Here is a 26590-nt window from a genome sequence, read left to right on the forward strand (position 1 = left end):
CTTTAAGGTATCTGGCTGCCAGTAAGTTACTGTAAAAAAACAGGATTGTTTTACAGTGCAGTAACTGCAAGTAACTTACTTGCAACTAGCTGCCAGTAACTTAATGTACTTTCACTGAACATTGTTGATTACAACATAGCTTAACATTAGTTGATAATTATTAAAGCATTATTTGTAGCGAGCACCCTTGGGATCCTTGGTTGGCAGCACTGACCTTCCTACCATATCGTATCACCATATCTAGTCAGTGAACATGACAGAGATCAGCCACAGTAAATTACCTTGAATTTTACAATAATTACTTGTAGCAAGCTGACAGAAAATAGTTGAAAAATGAACATTAACTTCTTGGGGCCTCATTTATAATCGTTGCATACATTTCACGTAACATTTCTGTGTGTGCCATTTCTGTAAAGTCTGAGCAGAAATAGAGATTTATAAACTTGGTGTATGCCGTACATACGCACGTTTGCCATTATAAATGAGATCTGATGTCAAATTAGCATTAAAACTCTGCCTGGAAAACACCCTCCATTCACCTTTTATGTTGACAATAACACACTTTATTTGCGGGAACTAGGCCAATTTGCATTAGGCCACAGCATGCAAAAGATGAATTGTAGTTCAATATTTATTTAATCAATATATTATTAGGTTTCTATGTCCTGCCTTGGTATAGGCTCTGGGATGAAATAGGCAATGATGTCGTGCTCCTATCGCACAGCAATACTGTAGCCTACCCATACTGTCAAATATTTCACATAAGCTACCGGTCTATTTACTGTTTTGGCAGAATGTTTTCATATTCAGCTGTAATTTATGCTGTATCTACAGTACCAGACAAAAGCTTGGACACACCTACTCATCTGTTTTTCTTTATTTTTACTATTATATATTCTAAAATAATAGGGAAGACATTAAAACTATGAAATAACACATATGGAATCATGTAGTAAACAGAAAAAGTGTTAAACAAATCAAAATATATTTTAGATTCTTCAAAGTAGCCACCCTTTGCTTTAATGACAGCTTTGCAAATTCTTGGCATTCTCTCAAAAAGCTTCACCTGGAATGCTTTTCCAACAGTCTTGAATGAGTTTCCAAATATATTGAGCACTTGTTGGCTGCTTTTCTCTTCACTCTGCGGTCCAACTCACCCGTGAGAGCAAATTTAATTCTGGTTCATCTGTTCTGTTGTAAAGATTCACCAGAATTACATTTACTCTCACGGGTGTCCAGAAATATCTATCTGAACACCACGGCCCTACTAAGCCATGCTTCTAGTCTTCTGCTCTGGGTTGTTTGTGACACAACTGGCGCCACATAGTCGACCACAAGGAGCAGAACGGCAACACCTGGCTGTCCGAGAAACCCAAGCACTTGCAGACATCGTCCCACCCGTCCCAACAGGCCAGCGCATCAGAATCCGGTGAATCCTCTACCTCAGCGATGTCTTCTTCATCCTCCAGATCTAGAAATACCTTTTTGGTCCTCTTGCCTCTGCAATGTTCCAAACGCACACATGCCAAAGACAAAGTTGCACAAGGAGAGGTACGAGAGGACGTTGGAATGAGGTAAACGAAGATGCCCAAAGCAACACTGCTCCATGAGAGAATGTAGTTTTTAACTACAGTTTTCTAGTGAACAAATTGTATGTTTTAAACAAAGGATTGTACTGTATACAGTCACAAATCCTATTCATGTTACAATTGAACTATTTAAGTTTTATTGCAATATCAAATTGAAAGGTTTCTTTAGCCCTAGAACTGAAGTTTTCCCTAATTCCTCCAGCTTCAGACCTAAAAGTACTTTCATAACACTTCTAAATAACCCATCAGTTAGCACATTTTGTAGATTGGTAGAAAATTACATTGACATCCAACTAAAGAAACGAAGTCAATGTCGACATTTACAATAAAGACAACCATTCCAGGAGTCAAAAAAATGCTCTAGATTACTTAATTAATGATAACTTGATTAATATACAGAGATCAGATAAGGGAAGTGGGATTGTGATTTCTAATACCAACATGTATGTATATAGAAAACATCAAAAGCCTGTTGGATGGTACATTTTTTTTTACAAGAAATTGATTTCCTTGATAAAGGACTACAAAATAAATTGTTGACAGAACAGGAATTTAAATTGAAATCTTTCTGTCCCAAAACCTACAGTATTGATCCTTTATGGCTTATTTAAGGTTCACAAATCAACCACAGCTCCTCGATTAAGACCTATCGTTTCAAGTGTTGCCTCCCTAACTGAAATGGTGTCTCGTTATGTGGGCTTCCACATTTATCCACTAGTCAAACATTTGGAATCCCATTTTAAAAAGACACCACTGACTTTCTAATGAAATTACCAGTATACCAGTTATTAGTGAAGGAAATTGACTCGTCACTCTTGTTGTCTCATCGCTATACACATATATATTCCGAATGATTCCTCTCTATCCGCTTAAGTGATGTGCCTACAAATTATATCATTGGGCTTGCACAACTAGTGCTTACTAAAAACTATTTTCTACTTGACAGGTATTACTACCTAAAGACCTTTGGAACAGCAATGGGAAAACCATTAGCAAATCTCTTCATGGGGAAATTCAAATGTTATTTTATTTATGAAAATAATCCTTACAAAGATCATGTTAAATATTGGACCTGCTATATAGACGATTGCTTTATAATTAAATAAATGTCTTAACTACATTAACTCACCGGTCATTAACTCCAGAGTACAATCAATTTCCTTCACTATGGAAAAGAACATTAACTCCAGAGTACAATCAATTTCCTTCACTATGGAAAAGAGCATTAACTCTAGAGTACAATCAATTTCCTTCACTATGGAAAAGAACATTAACTCTAGAGTACAATCAATTTCCTTCACTATGGAAAAGAACATTAACTCTAGAGTACAATCAATTTCCTTCACTATGGAAAAGAACATTAACTCTAGAGTACAATCAATTTCCTTCACTATGGAAAAGAACATTAACTCTATATATTTCTTGGATGTACTTGGTACAAAGAAGGGTCAATCGCTAAGTATTACAGTTTACAGAAAACCTACAGATTAAAATACTATACAGACAACGGATAGTTATCCCCCTAAAAAGAGGTTTACCAGTCAGTCAACTTCCTAAACTGCCTCGCATCTGTGAAACAGAGGAAAAATATGATAGACAATCCAATTCTCTCATTGAGCGTTTCCGCTTGAGAGGATACCCGACACCTGGCTTGATAAAGCAACAAAAAAAAACTAGTTAAAAGCTTAAATAGAATCCAGTTACTTGATACATTCAAATAAAAACAGAAGAAACACTTTTCTGTCAAATAAACACTGGCATTTACTATCATCAGACTCCTCTTTAAATTCTGCCCTCCAGAATCCACCTTTATTCACCTATAAACAATCAAGAAATCTATCAAAGATATTGGTCAAATCAGATGTGGTCAGAGAGAGAAAAGAGGCATTCATAAAAGGATCATGTATCTCATGTAGCACCATAAGGAAATGTTCTAACTTGGTATGCCATAAGACTTCTAGGAATGATGAGATAAAGTCATGTATAACTTGCCCTACTAAATAAGTTATTTGTATGTTACAGAGTTCTTTGCAATAAGATTGATATTCGAAAAACAACCCCGCGCTTGGAAAGTACGCCTTGTGGCACATAAATCCACTATCAGACGTCAAGATATCACCAGTTGCGAGACACAAAGTCAGGTGATTATGACAACAAATTCCTCCAATGGGAAGCCATGTGGATATTTAAATTAAATTCTGTACATCTACAACTGGAGACTGCTGAAGGGAGAAAAGCTCATAGTAATGGCTGGAATGGAACAAATGGAATGACACCAAGCACATGGAAACCATGTTTGATACCATTCCATTCATTCAGCTCCATAGATTACCACGAGCCAGTCCTCCCCAATTAAGGTATCACCAATCTCCTGTGATCTCCACATAGTTTAAAAGAAGAACTAGATTGCTATATGCCAAATATAGACTGTCATACAAGAACACCGCCCATATCAGATTTTGCATATCGTTTATAAGTTAGCCCCACATATTTATGAACGGCTGTGCCTGATGTCCTTTGTGGTAAGCTATCTCATGAATTGATATGATTCATCCAAGTGAGCAGACACCTAAGGCAATTGACAAACCGTGTAGCTATTCACTCCGCAAGGCAATCAAACAAGCTAAGCGTCAGTATAGAGACAAAGTAGAGTCGCAATTCAACAGCTCAGACACAAAAGGTATGTGGCAGGGTCTACAGTCAATCACGGATTACAAAAAGAAAACCAGACCCGTCGCGGGCCAGGATGTCTTGCTCCCAGACAGACTAAATAACTTTTTTGCTGCTTTGAGGACAATACAGTGCCACTGACACAGCCCACTACCAAAACGTGCAGATTCTCCTTCACTGCAGCCGACATGAGTAAAACATTTAAACGTGTTAACCCTCGCAAGGCTGCAGGCCCAGACGGCATCCCCAGCCACGTCTTCAGAGCATGCATAGACCAGCTGGCTGGTGTGTTTACGGACATACTCAATCGATCCTTATCCCAGTCTGCTGTTCCCACATGCTTCAAGAGGGCCACCATTGTTCCTGTTCCCAAGAAAGCTAAGGTAACTGAGCTAAACGACTACCGCCCCGTAGCACTCACTTCCGTCATCATGAAGTGCTTTGAGAGACTAGTCAAGGACCATATCACCTCCACCATACCTGACACCCTAGACCCACTCCAATTTGCTTACCGCCCCAATAAGTCCACAGACGACGCAATCGCAACCACACTGCACACTGCCCTAACCCATCTGGACAAGAGGAATACCTATGTGAGAATGCTGTTCATCAACTACAGCTCAGCATTTAACACCATAGTACCTTCCAAACTCGTCATCAAGTTCGAGCCCGCCCTGTGCAACTGGGTACTGGACTTCCTGACGGGCCGCCCCCAGGTGGTGAGGGTAGGTGACAACATCTCCACCCCGCTGATCCTCAACACTGGGGCCCCACAAGCGTGCGTTCTGAGCCCTCTCCTGTACTCCCTGTTCACCCACGACTGCGTGGCCATGCACGCCTCCAACTCAAATCATCAAGTTTGCAGACGCCACCACAGTGGTAGACTTGATTACCAACAACAGCGAGACGGCCTACAGGGAGGAGGCGAGGGCCCTCGGAGTGTGGTGTCAGGAAAATAACCTCACACTCAACGTCAACAAAACAAAGGAGATGATTGTGGACTTCAGGAAACAGCAGAGGGAGCACCCCCGTATCCACATCAACGGGACAGTAGCAGAGAGGGTTGTAAGTTTTAAGTTCATCGGCGTACACATCACGGACAAACTCAATTGGTCCACCCACACAGACAGCGTCGTGAAGAAGGCGCAGCAGCCTCAGGAGGCTGAAGAAATTTGGCTTGTCACCAAAAGCACTCAAAGCATCCTGACGGGCTGTATCACCGCATGGTACGACAACTGCTCCGCCCACAACTGTAAGGCTCTCCAGAGGGTAGTGAGGTCTGCACAGCGCTTCACTGGGTCAAACTACCTGCCCTCAAGGACACCTACACCACCCGATGTCACAGGAAGGCCATAAAGATCATCAAGGACAACAACCACCCGAGCCACTGCCTGTTCACCCCGCTGTCATCCAGAAGGCGAGGTCAGTACAGGTGCATCAAAGCAGGGACCGAGAGACTGAAAAACAGCTTCTATCTCAAGGCCATCAGACTGTTAAACAGCCACCACTAACATTGAGTGGCTGCTGCCAACATGCTGACTCAACTCCAGCCACTTTAATAATGGAAATTGATGGAAATTGATGTAAAAAATGTATCACTAGACACTTTAAACAATGCCACTTAATATAATGTTTACATACCCTACATTACCCATCTCATATGTATATGTATATACTGTACTCTATACCATCTACTGCATCTTTATGTAATACATGTATCACTAGCCACTTTAAACTATGCCACTTTGTTTACATATCCTACATTACTCATCTCATGTGTATATACTGTACTCGATACATTCACTTCTTGTATAGTTACCTTATTTTCACTGCAACCAGTAGACGGGAAATATTTAACAGTGTAATGAAGAACCTTCTAGTTCTATCAGTGTAATGAAGAACCATACACATTTTTATAAACAGGGGCAAAATAAAAAACCCTTTTTTGGTACTAACTAGCACCTTTGTTTTAGTGTAACTAGGATGAGGAAGAATGCTGTTATTGGAAAAAGGTTATGTTTTATTGCACCTCCAGTAGCTTGGGGCGGTGGACAAAAGAGACGTGGCTAAATTGTGCTGAAAGACAGACAGAATAAACTGGTCTTGAATTTGCAAATCCTTGGGAAGAGGCCAGATTAAGAGGGAGAGTTTCTAGCAATGCTTGTTGTGGATGGGGCACGAGATCCTAGGGAGAGCATCTGTTTGTCGGATAGGTTCTTAGAGAGACTTCTATTCAGGATGATTTTAAACTGATTTATATGCTAATAGACAGGTTACTATGGTATAATGGAGGCCAGGAATCTATTGTTTTTCATTGGTGGAAGCCACTCAGAGCAGCTGAAGCGAGGGGGGCAGGGAGAAATAAAGAGGTTGCAGGAGCAACCCCCATCATGCCTAAAAAGTGTTTATGCACTTCCTTACACTGTCGTCAGTGGCTGCCTTATCTATTTTCACCTCAGGCAGAAGGCTCCCGCCGGGCTGGTGAGCGATGAGTGACACTACGCCATTGCAGTCCACCGTGCTGTTCCTCTTCCCTCCAATGTGGGGCGCTAGTGGGTTGATGAGGCGCGACGAGCCCTGGCTGTAGCCGCTGTAGCTGCTGCGGCGGTAGGGGATGAACAGGGAGCCCCGGCGGTCCTCGCTCTCCTCCACCGTGCTGTGTTCATCGTCGGCAAACTCGTTCTCCGAGCCCACGTCCTTGGGTGGGCGGCCCTTGTTGAAGCTGAAGATGCTGCTGCGGCTGTTGTGGCGCGACATGAAGGGCGAGCCCGGGATGGAGAGGAGAGACTGGAGGAGGGAGAGGGAGAAGGGGGATGGAGAGAGAGAAGAGAAGAGAAACAGAGGGAAATATAGATAGATAGGTGGGGGCAAACAAGAATGGGTGAGACAGAGTGAGAAGTGAAGGGAGAGAGAGGTGAGGGGATGAGAAAGAAGAAGAGACAGATAGCGAAACAAAGCACGAAAGAGAGAGGGGGGGGGGGGGGGGGGTTGGTGTGAGATGGTAAGAGAGGGAGCGAGAGAAAGAATGAAAAAAAAGAAAGTAAAATGAAGACTAAATGTGGCTCCTGACTGGCGCAGTGGTCTGAAGCACTGCATTTCAGTGCTGGAGGCTTCACTACAGACCCTGGTTCAATTCCAGTCTGTATCACAACCAGCCATGATTGGGATTACCATTGGGCGGTGCACAATTGGGCCAGCGTTGTCCGGGTTAGGGTTTGGCTGGGGTAGGTTGTCATTGTAAATAAGAATTTGTTCTTAACTGCCTAGTTAAATAATGAAAAATAACGAGGCTATATACAGGGGGTACAATTTCATAAATGCCGACAGATCATTTGTTTGTTCGACATGGCGGGATCTTTTTGTGTGTGTAAAATGTATTATGCGCGCAATTACGATGGAAACCCCTTTATGCACAAGTATTGATATAACAACCATCATATCAAAGTAAACTTGGATTTACGCGATGACATGGTGTGTAGTCGTCTCACTACGACTCAGGAAACCTTGCAGTTTATTAGGCTACAGATGACAATAAGTTATGATGTGCATGTACAAATTACCTGGACTGTACCCCGCACGCTGACTCAGTACCGGTACCCCCTGTACAGAGCCTCATTATTGTTATTTTATTGTGTTATTTTTATCATTTTTTACTTTAGTTTATTTGGTAAATATTTTCTGAACTGCGCTGTGTGTAAGTAAGCATTTCACAGTAAGGTCTACACTTGTATTCGCGCATGTCACACATAAAGTTTGATTTGATTTGACTGTATCTGTGAGCTGTTGGCATTTTTTGCATACATCACATTTGTTATTTAACATTTGTTTTTGTTACAAAACTGTCGGTAGAGTTGAAAATGCTATGGAAACATATTGAACCTTAGATTTTTATTCGGTACATGAAAACTTAAGCGAAGAAGGACATTTCGTGTGGTGGAAACACACCACTGGTGGGAAGAAGTGTATCTGTCTTTATGCAGATTTTAGAATATTCGCAAATCTGTCGCCAATTGGATGGAAACAGAGACAGAAAAGAGATAATGGTTCATTCAAACATGGAAAGACACAGCAACTAAAGACTAGAAGATGGTCACTTTAGAAATCAGGCACACAAATATTATGCAAAGGTCCATTTTGCTTAGTAAACAGTTCTGACTGGGCTTCTCAGAGTAATGAAAAAACACAGCTAGATTACTGCTATCAGCAGGGCCGTTAATGATCAATGAAAAGGCCTTATAAATAATGTAGAGGGGTCCTGTGAAAGCAAGCCTCTCTCTGGCCTTCCCTTCCCTCACAACCAAACAGACCAAGACTAGTGTAATGTACAGTCACCGCTGCTACACCAAAACTGCTCTCCTTTGCACTAGTGTTGAACAGAAGATGTGTCAGCACAATGCGACGTCACTGACTATCACCAGGAAGGAGAGAAAGAAGAAAGGAGAAAAATGGCAGCGAGGGAGAGGTGTGAGGCCTTAGTAATTCTGTCTGTTACATTAACACGAAACCTTGCATTGGTATGACATCATTGTAGTTGGGTGGCTAAGCTGTCAAATTTGACTTAATCATTCACTTTGTGATAAAAGCATCAAATTTGATACAGACGTATATACAGTGAATTCGGAAAGTATTCAGACCCCTTGACTTTTTCCACATTTTGTTACGTCACAGCCATATTCTAAAATGGATTACACATTTTTTTCTTATCAATCTACACACAATACCCCATAGTATGCAGACCCACTACTCAGTACTTTGTTGAAGCACCTTTACAGCGATTACAGCCTTGAGTCTTCTTGGGTATGATGCTACAAGCCTGACACTGCTGTATTTGTAGTGCCGGGCTTGTTTCTCCCATTCTTCTCTGCAGATCGTCTCAAGCTCTGTCAGGTTGGATGGGGAGCGTTGCTGCACAGCTATTTTCAGGTCACTCCAGAGATGTTCGATCGGGTTCAAGTCCGGGCTCTGGCTGGGCCACTCAAGGATATTCAGAGACTTGTCCCAAAGCCACTTCTGTGTTGTCTTGGCTGTGTACTGTGGAGTGGCTTCCGTCTGGCCACTCTACCATAAAGGCCTGATTGGTGGAGTGCTGCAGAGATGGTTGTCCTTCTGGAAGGTTCTCCCATCTTCACAGAGGAACTCTGGAGCTCTGTCAGAGTGGCCGCCCTGACCAAGGCCCTTCTACCCCAATTGCACAGTTTGACCGGGTGGCCAGCTCTAGGAATAGTCTCGGTGGTTCCAAACATCTTCCATTTAAGAATCACAGAGGCCACTGTGCTCTTGGGGATCTTCAATAATGCAGAATTTGTTGTACTCTTCCCCAGATCTGTGCCTCTACACAATCCTGTCTCGGAACTCTACGGACAATTCCTTTGACCTCATGGCTTGGTTTTTGCTCTGACCTGCACTGTCAACTGTGGGACCTTATGGAGACAGGTGTGTACCTTTCCAAATCATGTCCAATCAATTTAATTTACCACAGGTGGAATCCAATCAAGTTGTAGAAACATCTCAAGGATGATCAATGGAAACAGGATGCACCTTTTTCCAACCAGCTCAATTTCGAATCTCATAGCAAATAGTCTGAATACTTATGTAAATAAGGTATTTCCATTTGTTGTTTTATACATTTGAAAAAAATCTTTAAAAACTTTTTTGCTTTATCATTATGGGGTATTGTGTGTAGATTGATGAGGAAACCAATTAATTTAATACATTTTATAATAAGGCTGTAATGTAACAAAATGTGGAAAAAGTCACAGGGTCTGAATACTTTCCGAATGCGCTGTACCTTGAAAAGATTTAGATATGGCGCGACCACAGATTTGGCCCCTTGGGCGATTGGCAGCCATTTGTGAAAATGGCCACCAACATTAATGCTATTTTACAATTCAAAAGGAATGCTTTGTGGTAAAGGCACCAAATTTGTCACAGAGCTAGATTTATGGACCCATGGCTGCCGACTGTAACACTATTTTGATGGTCAGAAGAACTATTTCCAGATATACAAAGCACATTTGACACAAAGGCACTGTAGATTAAGGGTAGATTTAGAAATGGAGCCACCACAGACATCTTACAAAATGGCCATTGTCTGTATTACAATGTTACAGTTCTGAAGTCCTTTTTTTAGATAAACGTATCAGATTTGGCAGAGTTAGATTTATATATCACAACAAATATTTAGATATGGAGCCGCCACAGATTTGGCCCCAGGGGGCTGTGGCAGCCATTTTTGAAAATGACTTCCTAGCAGTACCAATATTTTACAACTTAGAACTATTTTACGAGAAAGGCTCCAAGTTTGGCTCAGAGATAGATTTATGGACCCTACAAAGACTAAGATATGGAGCCAACACAGACCTTTCACCCCAAATAGGCTATATGTTATACTGCATTATAGTTTTTATAACACATTTTTGTAACACACAGCTGTTGGTTGATATACACCATTGGTTGCTATACTTGAATACAGGGTGTCAAGTCAGGTCCAAAGCTATGAGATCCCTTTGCTTAGTAGCAAATAGTAAGTTAGCGGCTTCGTTCCAGGGCTTTTGATGTTCTTTTTAAAATATTTGGTCTGTTTCTATGATTGCATCCACTGACCTAATAAAAATGATCTTTAATTATAATTTTATATAATATAATAATAATATATGCCATTTAGCAGACGCTTTTATCCAAAGCGACTTACAGTCATGTGTGCATACATTCTACGTATGGGTGGTCCCGGGAATCGAACCCACTACCCTGGCGTTACAAGCGCCATGCTCTACCAACTGAGCTACAGAAGGACCATTTTGGAGGTCCCTTAGCGGAAGTAAGTACACCTTTACCTGATGCTTCCTCAAATCAACAGTGACCACCAACATGTCGTGAAAGTAAAAGATTCTCTGTGTCATGTACAGTTCTTGTCTCACTGAAGCACAGCTTGAGAGAATTGTCCACAGCAATTGTGAACTACTCAAACTCAATGGCTGGGATATTTTTCACAGGTACAGCTGTAGTTAGTCTGTATTTCATCCTGATATGGGCATTGGGAAGTAGCTTGAGTAACCATTTGTTTAAATGCTCATGGAACCCAACCCATTAGACCAAAATAATATTCCGTCTTGGGCCGAGGCTGGTTTTATATCGCAGGTATAAAATCAATAGAGCATTCTAACTCACCTCCACTAGAAGCAGTCCCAGAAATGTTTACTTTTTCCTACAAATGTGGCCTACATGGCTGCAGTGTTTCTCTCTGTACTTATTGTATTATACTGTGTGTAACTGTTAAACTTTTTGGTTTTCAGGAGAACCAGGGTAAGAACTATAAACCGTGACTTTAAAAGTCAAAGAAGTATATGCCACAACTTTTTGTAGATTAAAGGTTTGTAAAATAGTGGTAGTCTGCGGCTATATAGTAAGATGGCTGCCACGGCCCCCAGGGGCCAAATCTGTGGTTGCTCCATATCAAAATATTTTTTAGGGTACCTAAATCCACCTTCATGCAACATTTGGTGTGTTTATAAAAAATGTAAGAAAAATTTCAGAACGATAACGTTGTATTACTGACAATGGCCATTTTGTGAGATGTCTGTCACAGCCCCCAGGGGCCAAATCTGTGGTGTTTCCATATCTAAATCTTTTCAGGCTCCATAAATCCACCTCTGTGCCATATGTGGAATGTTTCTCTCAAAAAAGTCCTTCTGAGTTGCTTACCAAGAGGATAGTGAATGTTCCTGAGTGGTGTAGTTACAGTTTTGACTTAAATCTGCTTGAAAATCTATGGCAAGACTTGAAAATGGCTGTCTATCAACAACTAACTTTACAGGGTTTGAAGAAATGTTAAAATAACAAGACTCACAGCTGTAATCGCTGTCAAAATAGCTTCTAATATTGACTCAAGGGGTGAATATTTATCTTATTAAGATATAAAAGTGTTTTATTTTACATAAATAAAAATACAAATATATAGAAATGTTTTTCCACTTTCATATTATTGTGTTTCTGTGTAGATCATTGACACAAAAAGGACAATTAAATCTATTTTAATCCCAATTTGGAACACAGTAAAATGTGAAGAAATCCAAGGGTAGTGAAAACTTATGATAGGCACTGTAAGTCTCTGAAAATGACTTAAATTAAGAAAATAGTTTATCTTTATTGTCTGGTGCTAGTTTTTACCTGGTTCATGATGGACGACTTGCGTCCCAGCCGGTTGCCTGGGAAACGGAAGATGCTCCTCCTGCTGCCATCGTCCGACTCGGACTTAACGTGCTTCTCGTGGTCGACCTTCTCGCCTTTCTCCCCCTTCTCTTTCTTCTCCTCCTCTTTCTGACGAGACTTCTTCTTGCGATTGCGTCGATCCTTGGCGCTCTTGGAGCTGAGCTTGGATGCATCAGAGGAGCTACGGGATAGGTGACCTCCACCCTCCGTTGCATCGCCCCCCTCCACCCCGTCGGCCTCCGACACCATGCCCGCCGAGGTCGCCATGGCAGCAGCCTGAGGGGTGGGGAGGTGGGGGACAGGTAAGAGAGAGGAAAAGTGAAGGGAATGAAGGGAGACAGACAGACAGACAGACAGACAGACAGACAGACAGACAGACAGACAGACAGACAGACAGACAGACAGACAGACAGACAGACAGACAGACAGACAGACAGACAGACAGACAGACAGACAGACAGACAGACAGGCAGGCAGACAGACAGACAGACAGACAGGCAGACAGACAGGCAGACAGACAGGCAGACAGGCAGACAGGCAGGGCTGATTTGTTTACTGTCGTTCAAATCACTTTTTCTGATTTGAATATTTGCTAAATAAATGTTTTAGCATGGAGCATGGAGCATGAGCTACTCACTAGGCTATAGCCTATGTCTACTGCAGGACAAGACAAAGCTGTGAGAAAACTAGTTTTGATAAGTCATGGTTATTAAAGTCCTAAAAACAGGTTGGCTCATCATACATTATCAGATGGAGAACACGCTTTTTGGAAGAGAAATACCTGATTTTGGTGCAGCTGACTAGCGCTAGCTGGCGTTAGTAACCTTAGCTACAATTTTGTGGATTAAACTAAATTACGAATCCGATAAGAATCCCAGAAGACAGACAGACACTGACAGACAGACAGACAGACAGACAGACAGACAGACAACACCCACACCCAGTCTGGGACTAACCTGGGCATCCTGAAGGATGGCAAGACAGAACAGGTAGGAGAGGGGAGAAGTGAAGGGAGTGTTGTGTACAGACAGATAGACCCAGCAATCAGACAGACAGAGAGACAGACAGACAGATGGCTCCTCACCCAGTCTAACACCAGGGAGGGACAAACCTGTGCATCCTCTTGCTGGTTCTTGATCTGCTCCAGCATGGCTTTGAACTCTGCCTCTTTCTGCTCGGCCTCCTCTATCGTCGCCTGGTTCTGCTCCTCATAAGCCATGGCCACCACAGCCAGAATCAGATTAACCAGGTAGAAGGATCCAACGAAGATCACCAACACAAAGAAAATCATGTAGGTTTTCCCTGCCGCTCGCAGTGTCTGGGAGGGAGGGAGAGGGGGGAGGAAGGAACGGGGGAAAGAAAGAGGGAAAACAAAGAGAAGCAACATATACTGTATAACAATGGTCATAATGAATAAACATTACCCATTACTTGTTTGAAGTGGCAGTATTTTTCTTCCAGAGCTGAGGTACTTCCCTGTGTTTCTCTGTCAATACATGGTGTCTGTACTATCTTTGGCACTGTTAGCTCTGTTGGTGCTTTGACATCCACACCAATAGTTCTCTGGGAATGGCTCATACATGCATCATACATCATCTGTAATCTTCTCCTGGCGGAGTAAGCAACGCAATCTTTACATTCAACACCTAAAATGTATAGTACATGTGAGTTGCAGGCTCGTTCCCTTCATAGTGAACGTGTACTAACTACTTCGTAACATACTGTACATATTGAAATTCATAACATATCATGCGAATCGGAGGAAGTAACATCGTAAAAAATGGATGATAGACATTCACAAATTAATATATATTATACAAAACGTAACATATCATACTAAATGGAGGGACACAAATTTAAAGTTAGAAGATAATTGTCAACCCGATTTGAAACATCTTGGTCACAACTTTTATTTCCTAAATGGAGTAGGCTGATGTATTCAATTATGTATTTATGGCTGAATTTTGGAGTACATTTGTACAAAAGATTATGAGAGTCCACCCATAACCTGGCCCCTGCGCCAAAATACAACTTTGTTTACACTCGTGAAATGTAGGCTATACATCCATTTACGAGGGGCAACCTTTCTGTAATTCAAACCAACCATAATTCCATTTCTTTTCCTTTGGCCTAATAGCACACAAGTTGTCCCAATTGATAACCCACCCCCTCGAAGCATGCAACAGTGTGTGATCGTGGACCACAATTTATGGAGTTCCTGCCTGTGTGTATTCCTGCATCTACAGGCAGCCCCTCGAGTAACCCATTGGTTCCTGCATGAACATCACCCCCTTGAGCACGCCATCTTCCTGCTTGTGTGACACTTTTGATATTTTGGATTTCCCCTGATTGTCTATGTGATTCAAATGTAGGTCAAAAGGGAAATAAAAGTATTTTGAGTTTTACGGGACGAAAAACAGCTAGCTACCGGTGTTGCCCCCGCCTGATGTGTAAGAGAGTGCTAGCTAGTACCCAGTGTCCTTCGCTCCTGTCTTCTGAACACCTGCCTTCGACGCCATTAACAGAACTGCGGGAGAGCGTTGCCCCATAGGCGGGGGCTTAGGACACTGTCTACCAGTATCCTAGTTAGCTAGCTATAGTTGTTGCCACCGCCTCTTCTTCTTCTGTGGGGTGTCACGCCTTGGTCATTGTATCTTGTGGTTTTGTTATATGTTTGGGTAGGCCAGGGTGTGACATGGGTTTATATGTTGTATTTCATATTGGGGTTTGTATTAATTGGGAGTGTGTATTATTAGGGGTGTGTCTAGTTAGGCTTGGCTGCCTGAGGCGATTCCTAAATGGAGTCAGCTGATTCTCGTTGTCTCGGATTGGGAACCGTATTTAGGTAGCCTGAGTGCGCGTTGTATTTCGTGGGTGATTGTACCTGTCTCTGTGTTAGTCACCAGAAAGGCTGTAATTAGTTTCACTCGTTTGTTGTTTTCTTCTTCAGTTATTTCATGTACCGCATTATCTTCATTAAAAGTCATGAGTAACCTACACGCTGCATTTCGGTCTGACTCTCTTCAAACAACAGACGAACGACATTACAGAATCACCCACCACCATTCACAGACCGAGCAGCGTGTGAACTGGCAGGATCTAAAGGAGGACGTAATGGACGGCAGAAGCAGGGATTATACGACGTGGGAAGAAATCGACAGGTGGGCGGCCGACCCAGAGCGAGTGCAGGAGCCCGCCTGGGATTCCCTACAGCAGTGCGAAGAGGGCTATACACGTATGGAATCGAAAAGGAAAGCACGGTTATACAGAGCGAAAACCGAAGGTAACGGGGAAAGCGCAGAGAGAGAGTAGCTGAGTCAGGAATCAGACCTGAGCCTACTCTCCCTGTTAATCGTGAAGAGCAGTTGCAATGGGAGAAACTGCATCATTTGGAGATTTGGACATGGGAGGAGGAATTAGACGGTAAAGGACCCTGGGCGCAGCCGGGAGAATATCGCCGTCCCAAGGAGGAAATAGAAGCAGCTAAAGCGGAGAGGCGCAAATATGAGGAGGCAGCACGGCGACGCGGTTGGAAACCGGAAAGTCACCCCAAAAAAAATATTGGGGGGGGCTAAAAGGGAGAATAGTTATGCCAGGTAGGAAACCTGCGCATACTCCCTGTGCTCACCGTTGGGCTAGAGAGGCCGGGCAGGCACCGTGTTATGCTATGGAGCGCACGGTGTTTCCAGTGTGGGTGCAGAGCCAGCTGCGACACATACCAGCCCTTCCTATTGGCCGGGCTAGAGTGGGCATCGAGCCAGGTAAGCTTGGGCAGGCTCGGTGCTCAAGAGCTCCAGTGCGCCTGCACGGTCCGGTCTATCCAGAGCCACCTCTACACACCAGTCCTCCGGTAGAAGCTCCCCGCACCAGGCTTCCTGTGCGTGTCCTCGCGCCAGTACCACCAGTTCCAGCACCACGCACCAGGCCTCCAGTGCGCCTCGCCTGTTCAGCGCAGCCAGAGCCTTTCTCCTCTCCTGCGCTGTTGGAGTCTCCCGCCTGTTTAGCGCAGCCAGAGCCTTTCTCCTCTCCTGCGCTGCCGGAGTCTCCTGCCTGTCCAGCGCCGCCAGTGCTCCCAGTCGGCCCAGCGCGTCCAGTGCGCCTCGCCTGTTTAGCGCAGCCAGAGCTTTTCTCCTCTCCTGCGCTGTTGGGGTCTCCCACCTGTTCAGCGCAGCCAGAGCCTTTCTCCTCTCCTGCGCTGCCGGAGTCTCCTGTCTGCCCAGCGCCGCCAGTCGGCCCAGCGTCACCAGTCTGCCAGGATCCATCAGAAGTGCCAGTCTTCCAGGATCCACCAGAAGTGCCAGTCTGCCAAGATCTTCTAGATCGGCCAGACAACCTGAATCATCCAGTTCCACCAGCCAGCCAGGATTTACCGGAGCCTACTACCTGCCTGAGCTTCCTCTCAGTACTGAGCTTCCTCTCAGTACTAGGCTTCCTCTCAGTACTAGGCTTCCTCTCAGTACTAGGCTTCCTCTCTGTACTGGGCTGCCTCTCAGTACCGGGCTTCCCCTCAGTACCGGGCTGCTTCGGTCCCGGGCTGCCCCTCTGTCCCGGGCTGCCCCTCAGTCCTGAGATGCCCCTCTGTCCCAAGCTGCCCCTCTGTCCCGAGCTGCCCCTCTGTCCCGAGTTGCCCCTCTGTCCCGAGCTGCCCCTCTGTCCCGAGCTGCCCCTCTGTCCCGAGCTGCCCCTCTGTCCCGAGCTGCCCCGCTGTCCCGAGATGCCCCTCTATCCCGAGATGCCCCTCTGTCCCGAGTTGCCCCTCTGTCCCGAGCTGCCCCTCTGTCCCGAGCTGCCCCTCGGTCCCGAGCTGCCCCTCGGTCCCGAGCTGCCCCTCAGTTATGTGGGGATCAGGGTGAGGACTATTAGGCCATGGTCGGCGGAGAAGGTGGATTATCCTAGGACGCGAAGGGGAGGAACTAGGACATTTATGGAGTGGGGTCCACGTCCCGAGCCAGAACCGCCACCATGGACAGACGCCCACCCGGACCCTCCCTATGCTCTTGAGGTGCGTCCCGGAGTCCGCACCTTAGGGGGGGTTCTGTCACGCCTTGGTCATTGTATCTTGTGTTTTTGTTATATGTTTGGGTAGGCCAGGGTGTGACATGGGTTTATATGTTGTATTTCGTATTGGGGTTTGTATTAATTGGGAGTGTGTATTATTAGGGGTGTGTCTAGTTAGGCTTGGCTGCCTGAGGCGATTCCTAATTGGAGTCAGCTGATTCTCGTTGTCTCGGATTGGGAACCGTATTTAGGTAGCCTGAGTGCGCGTTGTATTTCGTGGGTGATTGTACCTGTCTCTGTGTTAGTCACCAGAAAGGCTGTAATTAGTTTCACTCGTTTGTTGTTTTCTTCTTCAGTTATTTCATGTACCGCATTATCTTCATTAAAAGTCATGAGTAACCTACACGCTGCATTTCGGTCTGACTCTCTTCAAACAACAGACGAACGACATTACATGGGGTATATCGGTGGATGGCATCCACCTCCTGTACTGGAGTGCCCCTGCCTCCCGCCTGTGGACCAGGGTCTTAGCTTATAAATGTACCAATTGAAGTATAAAGAGGGTTATACATAAAGATGTAGGATCTTAATTTGAGCCAGTTTGCTAGAGTAGGAAAATAATGCAGGAGTCTTGACAGGTGCTTCCAGGTGTGCTTTTGTCTGCTCACTGTTTTAATGCTCCCAAACTTTAATATTTTAATAAAGCTTTGGTGATTAAGAAGGCGGTCTCAGAAGTCAAACCCTTTATCGATATGGGATGTTGGCTATCAACAACAAGGCAACTCGTATGACTAATTGGGAATGGGACGCAAGCGTAGGATTGATCACCCTGTCGCTGGCCGCCTTTGAGGAGGGTGTATAGTGTGAAAGGCCGAAACACCCTAGGAACCAAAGGTACACTACTGACGATGCGCTCCCCAAATTTCACCACGCTCACTGTTCATTAACTCATCCTGTGTTCTTGGAATCTGAATATCTGGACTTGTCCAGTGACTGCTGAGAAAGATCAGCTGACAACAGGGGAAAGTCCTTGTGGCGGCACGGAGAGACGGCTGACAGGAGGGAATAGACCCCATTGGGACAGTCATGGGGTAGCTTCCCATTTCTGTAGTTTCCCATGCTTCGCAGTATGTTGGAAACACCGGCTTTAGCTACAGAAAGTCAACATATACGAGAATACCCCTAGAGTCTGCGAGAGCGGGGTGGAAGATGACTCATCGGCTGACAACATGGTAACGACTGGACTGGAAACGACTACGAGTAATGAGAGCACAGCACAAGAGAACACCACAGCAACTGTCACAAGTTCTGCTGCAACAGTGGGCCACAAACAGATGCAGGTATGCGTCTGTGGTTGGAGGAAAGTTACATCACACCATGGGTTGAGGATCCACCAGGGGAAGAAGGGGTGTTTGGGTAAAGAGAGACAGAGAACTCGCATTGATTACTTTCTGCGAAAGCGATCAAATCAGTCGAATGAAGCACAGCAACTGGACGCAAACCATAGTTTGCAGTGCATCAGTACCACTGTCATGGAGGACGTAAACTCAAGCACCGAAGTAGCAACTGAGGTGGAACCAACAACAGGAGTGGAACTCACCCAGCCTCCCAGACCTGCAGTCGAGAGGAGACTACCAGGGCACAGACCGTATGTGAAGTGGCCTGGCGCCAGTGACAAGAAGTTGTGGGAAACAGTGAATACTGACCTTACCTTGACCCTCGAGAAACTTCGAGGCACAGTGGAGAAGAAGTTGGAGAGGAAGGGGGACATCATCTATGAGTACGGGACAGAAAGATTTGGAGTGGAAGAGGCAAAAGGCGGGAGAAAGGTTCCAACCCCACCAGTTTCCAGGAGGCAACAAGAAATCAAGCGCCTCGTTCAAGAAAGGCGGCAGCTTAAGAAACAGTGGAAGAAAGCCTCGGAAGTGGAAAAGGAGGGCATAGAGGCACTTCAGGCTGACATCAAAACCCGGTTGGCATCCCTCCGTAGAGCAGAGAACCTACGGAAACGCAGAAGGAAAAAAGAACAAACTAGAACTCGATTCTATAAAGATCCCTTCAAGTTCCTTAAAAGTCTCTTCACAAAAGAAAAAAGTGGAGCTCTAAAAACAACAAAGAAAGACCTAGAGGAGCACCTGAGAACAACAAACGTTGACTCAAAGCGACATGAACATCTGGCCATCCCATCAGATATCCCACCCATTGAACCCCCGGAACATCATATTGAGACCAGCCCTCCGACATGGAAAGAGGTGGAAGACACAGTTCGACGGGCAAGAACAGCATCAGGCCCGGGGCCAAATGGAGTCCCGTACAAAGTGTATAAGAACACACCAGACGTCCTGAGGTTCCTCTGGAGGCTTATGAGAACAGCTTGGCAGAAGAAGATAATACCCAAAGTGTGGCGTAGGGCAGGCGGGGTCCTGATCCCTAAGGAGAAGGATGCAGTGAACATCAGCCAATTCCGCCCAATCTCCTTACTGAATGTTGAGGGAAAAATCTTCTTTAGGGTCATTGCCCAGAGGATGGCCGAGTACCTACAAAGGAATGCGTACGTTGATACATCTGTACAGAAGGCAGGAATATCAGGGTTCTCTGACTGCTTAGAACATTCCAGCATGATCTGGCATCAGATCCAAATGGCCAAGGTGGAGAAAAGGGACCTCCATGTAGTCTTCCTCGACCTCGCCAATGCATTTGGCTCTGTGCCCCATGAACTCCTGTGGTCTGCCTTCAGATTTTTCCACATACCGGACACCATCACAAACCTGGTGAAGTCGTACTTCCAGGATCTGCAGTTCTGCTTCACCACCTCAGAGTTCACCACCTCATGGCAGTGCCTGAATGTAGGTATAATGGCGGGATGTACCATTTCTCCGTTGGCATTCACAATGGCAATGGAGGTTATCATCAGATCCTCAAAATGGGTTGCTGGTGGACAGCGAGTCGACTCTGGTTTCTGCCTCCCTCCACTCAGAGCCTACATGGACGACATTACAACATTGACCACCACTGTCCCATGCACCAGGAGACTGCTCAGAAAACTTGAGGAGAACATCAGCTGGGCCCGTATGAAGATTAAACCATCCAAGTCACGCAGCATCTCGATTGTGAAGGGAGTACTCTCTGACCTGACATTCTTCATCGGAGATGACCAAATCCCAACAGTGTCTGAGCAGCCGGTAAAAAGCCTTGGAAGGTGGTATGATGCAAGCCTGAAGGACAAAGACCAGGTGCAACAGCTGCGCAAAGACATCAGTAGTAGCCTACAGTCCATCGACAACACCCAGCTACCTGGAAAGTTAAAGGCCTGGTGTCTGCAGTTTGGTCTCCTACCCCGGGTGTTGTGGCCCTTAACACTGTATGAGGTTCCAATCTCAACAGTGGAGAAGATGGAAAGAGGAGTCACAGGCTACTTAAAGAAGTGGCTTGGAGTTCCACGATGCCTTACCACCATAGGCCTCTATGGAGATGGTGTCCTCAAGCTGCCCCTCACCAGTCTAACAGAGGAATTCAAGTGTGCAAAAACCAGGCTCCAAATGACACTGAATGAATCTCGAGACCCAGTGGTGAGCAACAACGCGCCGACCTTGGCAACTGGGCGGAAATGTAGGCCAGGAAAAGCAGTCCAGGAGGCAAAAGCAGCCCTCAGACATGCTGACATTGTGGGTCATGTTCAGCAAGGGAGAGGAGGCCTTGGGCTAACTAGCCGTGCTGCTTGGAGTAAGGCCACTGCACCAGAGCGGCGGAAGATGGTAGTGCAGGAAGTACGCCATCAGGAGGAGGCTGCAAGGTGGGCCAAGGCAGTCTCTCTTGCCAAACAGGGACAGTGGACTTGATGGGATCGTGTGGAGAAGAGGAAGATCAGCTGGAAGGATCTGTGGGCCATGGAAGCGAGGCGGTTGAGCTTTTCCATCAGAGCAACATATGACGTCCTTCCAACACCAGTTAATCTTCACCAATGGTATGGTGAAGATCCGGACTGTGCCCTCTGTTCCATGCCAGCCAACCTCAGGCACATTCTCACAGGCTGTAAAACAAGCCTCGCCCAAGGACGCTACACTTGGCGTCACAACCAAGTCCTTAAAAACCTTGCGTCCTCCCTGGAGGACAAGCGAGCTGCCACCAACTCCCTACCACCCACAGCAGCATCACACTCCTTACGGACAAACTTTGTCCGCGAAGGGGCTAAACCACCGAAGAGCGGCTCTACACCATTAGAGCGAGACCAGCTGCACTTGGCCCGCGACTGGAAAATGCTAGCTGACATTGGCCGGCAACTTGTGTTTCCTCCGGAGATCGCAACCACCACCCTAAGACCTGACATGGTGCTCTGGTCCCGTTCACTCAATAAGGTCTTCATCATTGAGCTCACAGTACCCTGGGAAAACTCAGTAGATGAGGCTTATGAGCGAAAACATCTGCGCTATGCTGATCTAGCTGCCGAAGCACGGCATCATGGCTGGAACACAGAAGTCCGACCAGTGGAGGTGGGCTGCAGAGGTTTTGTGGCAACATCTACAACCAGACTGCTTAGAGACCTGGGAATTAAGGGCCAGGGCCAGAGCCAGCGTTCGGCAATCAAAGCTGTATCAGAGGCGGCAGAAGGCAGCAGTCAGTGGCTCTGGATGAAGAGGAAAGACCCCAGCTGGGCCCCGAAGTGAGAGGGCCAGGAGGTATGCGGTCAACAATGATTGACTCAGGGAGGAGGACGCCCCTGCCATGCATAGTCCCATGGGATGTTGGCTATCAACAACAAGGCAACTCCTATGACTAATTGGGAATGGGACGCAAGCGTAGGATTGATCACCCTGTCGCTGGCCGCCTTTGAGGAGGGTGTATAGTGTGAAAGGCCGAAACACCCTAGGAACCAAAGGTACACTACTGACGATGCGCTCCCCAAATTTCACCACGCTCACTGTTCATTAACTCTTGGAAGTGCTTGCACAAAGGATAGTAACATCTCATCCTGTGTTCTTGGAATCTTACTACTCGGGGAATGCTTTGGGCAGGACAAAAGAAAAACAGCCTTCATTGAGAGGAGTGGAGGCTATGCCTGGTTTTTAATAAAAGGAAATGGGAAAAAAAAATCTGTCTATTATGTCCATAAATACAAGGTTTATATTTGCACTTAAGCTGTCACAATCCATTGCTAAGACCAGCATTTAATTGGACTTATATATCCCCACCAGTTCTGCCTGAAATTGGCACTTTGGCGCACGTTTTTAAGGACACACCTCAGATATTGTCACCCCTCCCACCTCAGCACAAGCATGCTCATATAAGACAGGTAAATTACCAATCTTGGGTTGGTAAGGGTTGGTAAGGGTTGGGTTGGCAAGGGTTGGCAAAGGTTGGTAAATAGCACAGCGCCAGCTTAACATGTTGAAATTGCCAACGAGCGTGCATTTTAACACACACTTACGTTAGGCAATACTCAACAACATGTTGTGTTCTCTCAAGCTCTTCCAGTCAAACTTAAAACAGAATCTTTCTCATCTGCAGCTGGGACATAGATTATGACCAAAGACCAGAAATCAGGTTAAACTCTGAGATACTGTAGAATCCATGCAGCCTCTCATCAACAGACAGACCAGTCCTTGACAAGAAGCAGTCAGTGACTCACAGTTTGATGGCAAAGAAACCAAGAGAGAGACAATGCCGAGAGGCTATTTGCTGATCCACTGTCAAGCATGATGATTTAGTTTCTTTGCATGTTGTAGACAGGGCAGAAATGCCAGCCTTAATGAACCAATTAGCCAGTAGCCATTTTCTGCAGTCAAATGACCTAGTGGGTGGAATATTATTAAAAAAACATTTTTACTAACTAAAATCTGGTGTTTATATTAAACAGTTTATTTTACTATTGGGATGCAAACTCATAATTGAATACATTTCAACTCTATCGCTAACATGGTACAGATTTGTTTAAGCCCATAACCATGTGTGTGTGAGGTGTATACATTTGTTTCAAAGTGTATTTGTTTAAGACTACCAAGTAACACTCTGTGTGACCATGATTTAGCCCACTGCAGTAAAAGGAACTGACAGTCAATTCTCAGTTCAAAACAACAACATAGAGCCGTCTCAATCTATCGCTTTGGTTTCAATGCTCTCCGGCTGCTCATATAAGCCGCCCACATTGAATTTACACTGCTTCCGCCATTACAAGCAGGAATTATTACAGTATTCATTTTCCCTGTCTATGACGAGCTTGGCCTTACCAGCATGTAGAGGTTCTCCCAGAAGTCTTGGGTCATGAGGCGGAAGAGAGTGAGGAAGGCCCAGCCGAAGCTGTCAAAGCTGGTGTACCCGTAGTTTGGGTTTCTCCCGGCCTTCATACACGTGTAGCCCTCAGGGCACCGCCTGGGAGGAAGGGAGGGAGAAGGGGAGTCATGATTTTCATGGAGTCATGAAGTAAATCTCCCATTGACATCGACGCATGATTTGCGTGAAAGTCTTAGTTATGTTCGGATTATTTTCTGTTGCTCCCTTTTATGGTGGCTATTTTAATCTACTGGAAGTTTTATTTTGCAGTAATAGATCATGAGACTCACCCTGAGTCCGAGCTGTTTCCACACAGTAGAGCATCCAGCTGCCCAGGAATGAAATAGAAATTCCCTGAAAAAGTTAAGGACATCTTTATCTTCATCTGACTCATACATTTAGATTGTTTCAGGCTCTTATGGTTATGTGGAATGTGGGACTGTGTTTATTTACGATGTGCAGTGGACTCACCATCATTCATTTATACTGTATTCTGCATGTTCTTTTATCTAACCCAGACATGTACAGTGGGGCAAAAAAGTATTTAGTCAGCCACCAATTGTGCAAGTTCTCCCACTTAAAAAGATGAGAAAGGCCTGTAATTTTCATCATAGGTACACTTCAACTATGACGGACTAAATGAGAAAACAAATCCAGAAAATCACATTGTAGGATTTTTAATACATTTATTTGCAAACTATGGTGGAAAATAAGTATTTGGTCACCTACAAACAAGCAAGATTTCTGGCTCTCACAAACCTGTAACTTCTTCTTTAAGAGGCTCCTCCTCCACTCGTTACCTGTATTAATGGCACCTGTTTGAACTTGTTATCAGTATAAAAGACACCTGTCCACAACCTCAAACAGTCACACTCCAAACTCCACTATGGCCAAGACCAAAGAGCTGTCAAAGGACACCGGAAACAAAATTGTAGACCTGCACCAGGCTGGGAAGACTGAATCTGCAATAGGTAAGCAGCTTGGTTTGAAGAAATCAACTGTGGGAGCAATTATTAGGAAATGGAAGACATACAAGACCACTGATAATCTCCCTCGATCTGGGGCTCCACGCAAGATCTCACACTGTGGGGTCAAAATGATCACAAGAACACAAAAATCCCTGAACCACATGGGGGAACCTAGTGAATGACCTGCAGAGAGCTGGGACCAAAGTAACAAAGCCTACCATCAGTAACACACTACGCCGCCAGGGACTCAAATCTTGCAGTGCCAGACGTGTCCCCCTGCTTAAGCCAGTACATGTCCAGGCCCATCTGAAGTTTGCTAGAGAGCATTTGGATGATCCAGAAGAAGATTGGGAGAATGTCATATGGTCAGATGAAACCAAAATAGAACTTTTTGGTAAAAACTCAACTCGTCGTGTTTGGTGGACAAAGAATGCTGAGTTGCATCCAAAGAACACCATACCTACTGTGAAGCATGGGGGTGGAAACATCATGCTTTGGGGCTGTTTTTCTGCAAAGTGACCAGGACGACTGATCCGTGTAAAGGAAAGAATGAAGGGGCCATGTATCGTGAGATTTTGAGTGAAAACCTCCTTCCATCAGCAAGGGCATTGAAGATGAAACGTGGCTGGGTCTTTCAGCATGACAATGATCCCAAACACACCGCCCGGGCAACGAAGGAGTGGCTTCGTAAGAAGCATTTCAAGGTCCTGGAGTGGCCTAGCCAGTCTCCAGATCTCAACCCCATACAAAATCTTTGGGGGGAGTTGAAAGTCTGTGTTACCCAGCAACAGCCCCAAAACATCACTGCATGGAGGAATGGGCCAAAATACGAGCAACATTGTGTGAAAACCTTGTGAAGACTTACAGAAAAGGTTTGACCTCTGTCATTGCCAACAAAGGGTATATAACAAAGTATTGAAATACACTTTTATTATTGACCAAATACTTATTTTCCACCATAATTTGCAAATTAATTAATTAAAAATCCTACAATGTGATTTTCTGGATTTTTTTTCTTCTCATTTTGTCTGTCATAGTTGAAGTGTACCTATGATGAACATTACAGGCCTCTCTCATCTTTTTAAGTGGGAGAACTTGCACAATTGGTGGCTGACTAAATACTTTTTTGCCCCACTGTACAAACAAATGTCTTTCTGTCTAGTCGTAGACATATAGGGCCTTTAGAAAGTATTCATATCCCTTGTCTTATTCAACATTTTGTTGTTACAGCCTGAATTCAAAATTGATTAAATAATGTTTTTTTTGTCACCAATCTACACAAAATACCCCATAATGACAAAGTGAAAACATGTTTTAAGAAATGTTAGCAAATTTATTGAAAATAAAATACAGAAATATCTCATTTACATAAGTGTATTTATTTTAATTTAGTTTATTTTGTAAATATTTTCTTAAAACTGCATTATTGGTTAAAGTCTTGTAAGGAAGCATTTCACAGTAAGGTGTATTCATCCTGTTGTATTCAGCGCATGTGACAAATAACATTTTATTAGACTTGATTTAGATTTTCAAACTGATTTATTCCAAAACTGTAACTAGGCCACTCAGGAACATTCAATGTTGTCTTTCAAGCAACTCCAGTGTATAGTTGGCCTTGTTTTGAGTTATTCTTCTGCCGAAAGGTGAATTAGTCTCCCAGTGTCTGCTAGAAAGCAGACTGAACCAGGTCTTCCTCTAGGATTTTGCCTGTGCGTAGCTCAATTTAATTTATTTTTATCCTAAAAAAAACTCCCTAGTCCTTGCCAATGACAAGCATACCCATAACATGATGCAGTCCCTAACATATGTGTTGTGTTGGATTTGCCCCTAACATTACACTTTGTATTCAAGACAACAACAAAAAATGTATTTCTTTGCCACATTTTTAGC

General features: G+C 44.6%; 1 protein-coding gene across 2 annotated transcripts in view; it reads right to left on the minus strand.

Annotated features, from left to right (window-relative positions):
• The window catches only part of LOC124002912 (sodium channel protein type 8 subunit alpha-like), a 122547-nt gene that overhangs the window by 52894 nt on the left and 43063 nt on the right, over positions 1-26590 (minus strand). For both annotated transcript variants that reach the window (XM_046310747.1, XM_046310746.1), the window contains 5 exons: positions 24023-24086; positions 23690-23831; positions 13579-13785; positions 12426-12743; positions 6714-7046 (listed from right to left, as the gene is read on the minus strand). In XM_046310747.1, the coding sequence (XP_046166703.1) occupies positions 6714-7046; positions 12426-12743; positions 13579-13785; positions 23690-23831; positions 24023-24086 (1064 nt within the window). The remainder of the gene's footprint in view (positions 1-6713; positions 7047-12425; positions 12744-13578; positions 13786-23689; positions 23832-24022; positions 24087-26590) is intronic.

The sequence above is a fragment of the Oncorhynchus gorbuscha genome, linkage group LG18 (genome assembly GCF_021184085.1).
Source record: "Oncorhynchus gorbuscha isolate QuinsamMale2020 ecotype Even-year linkage group LG18, OgorEven_v1.0, whole genome shotgun sequence".
Classification (NCBI taxonomy): domain Eukaryota; kingdom Metazoa; phylum Chordata; class Actinopteri; order Salmoniformes; family Salmonidae; genus Oncorhynchus; species Oncorhynchus gorbuscha.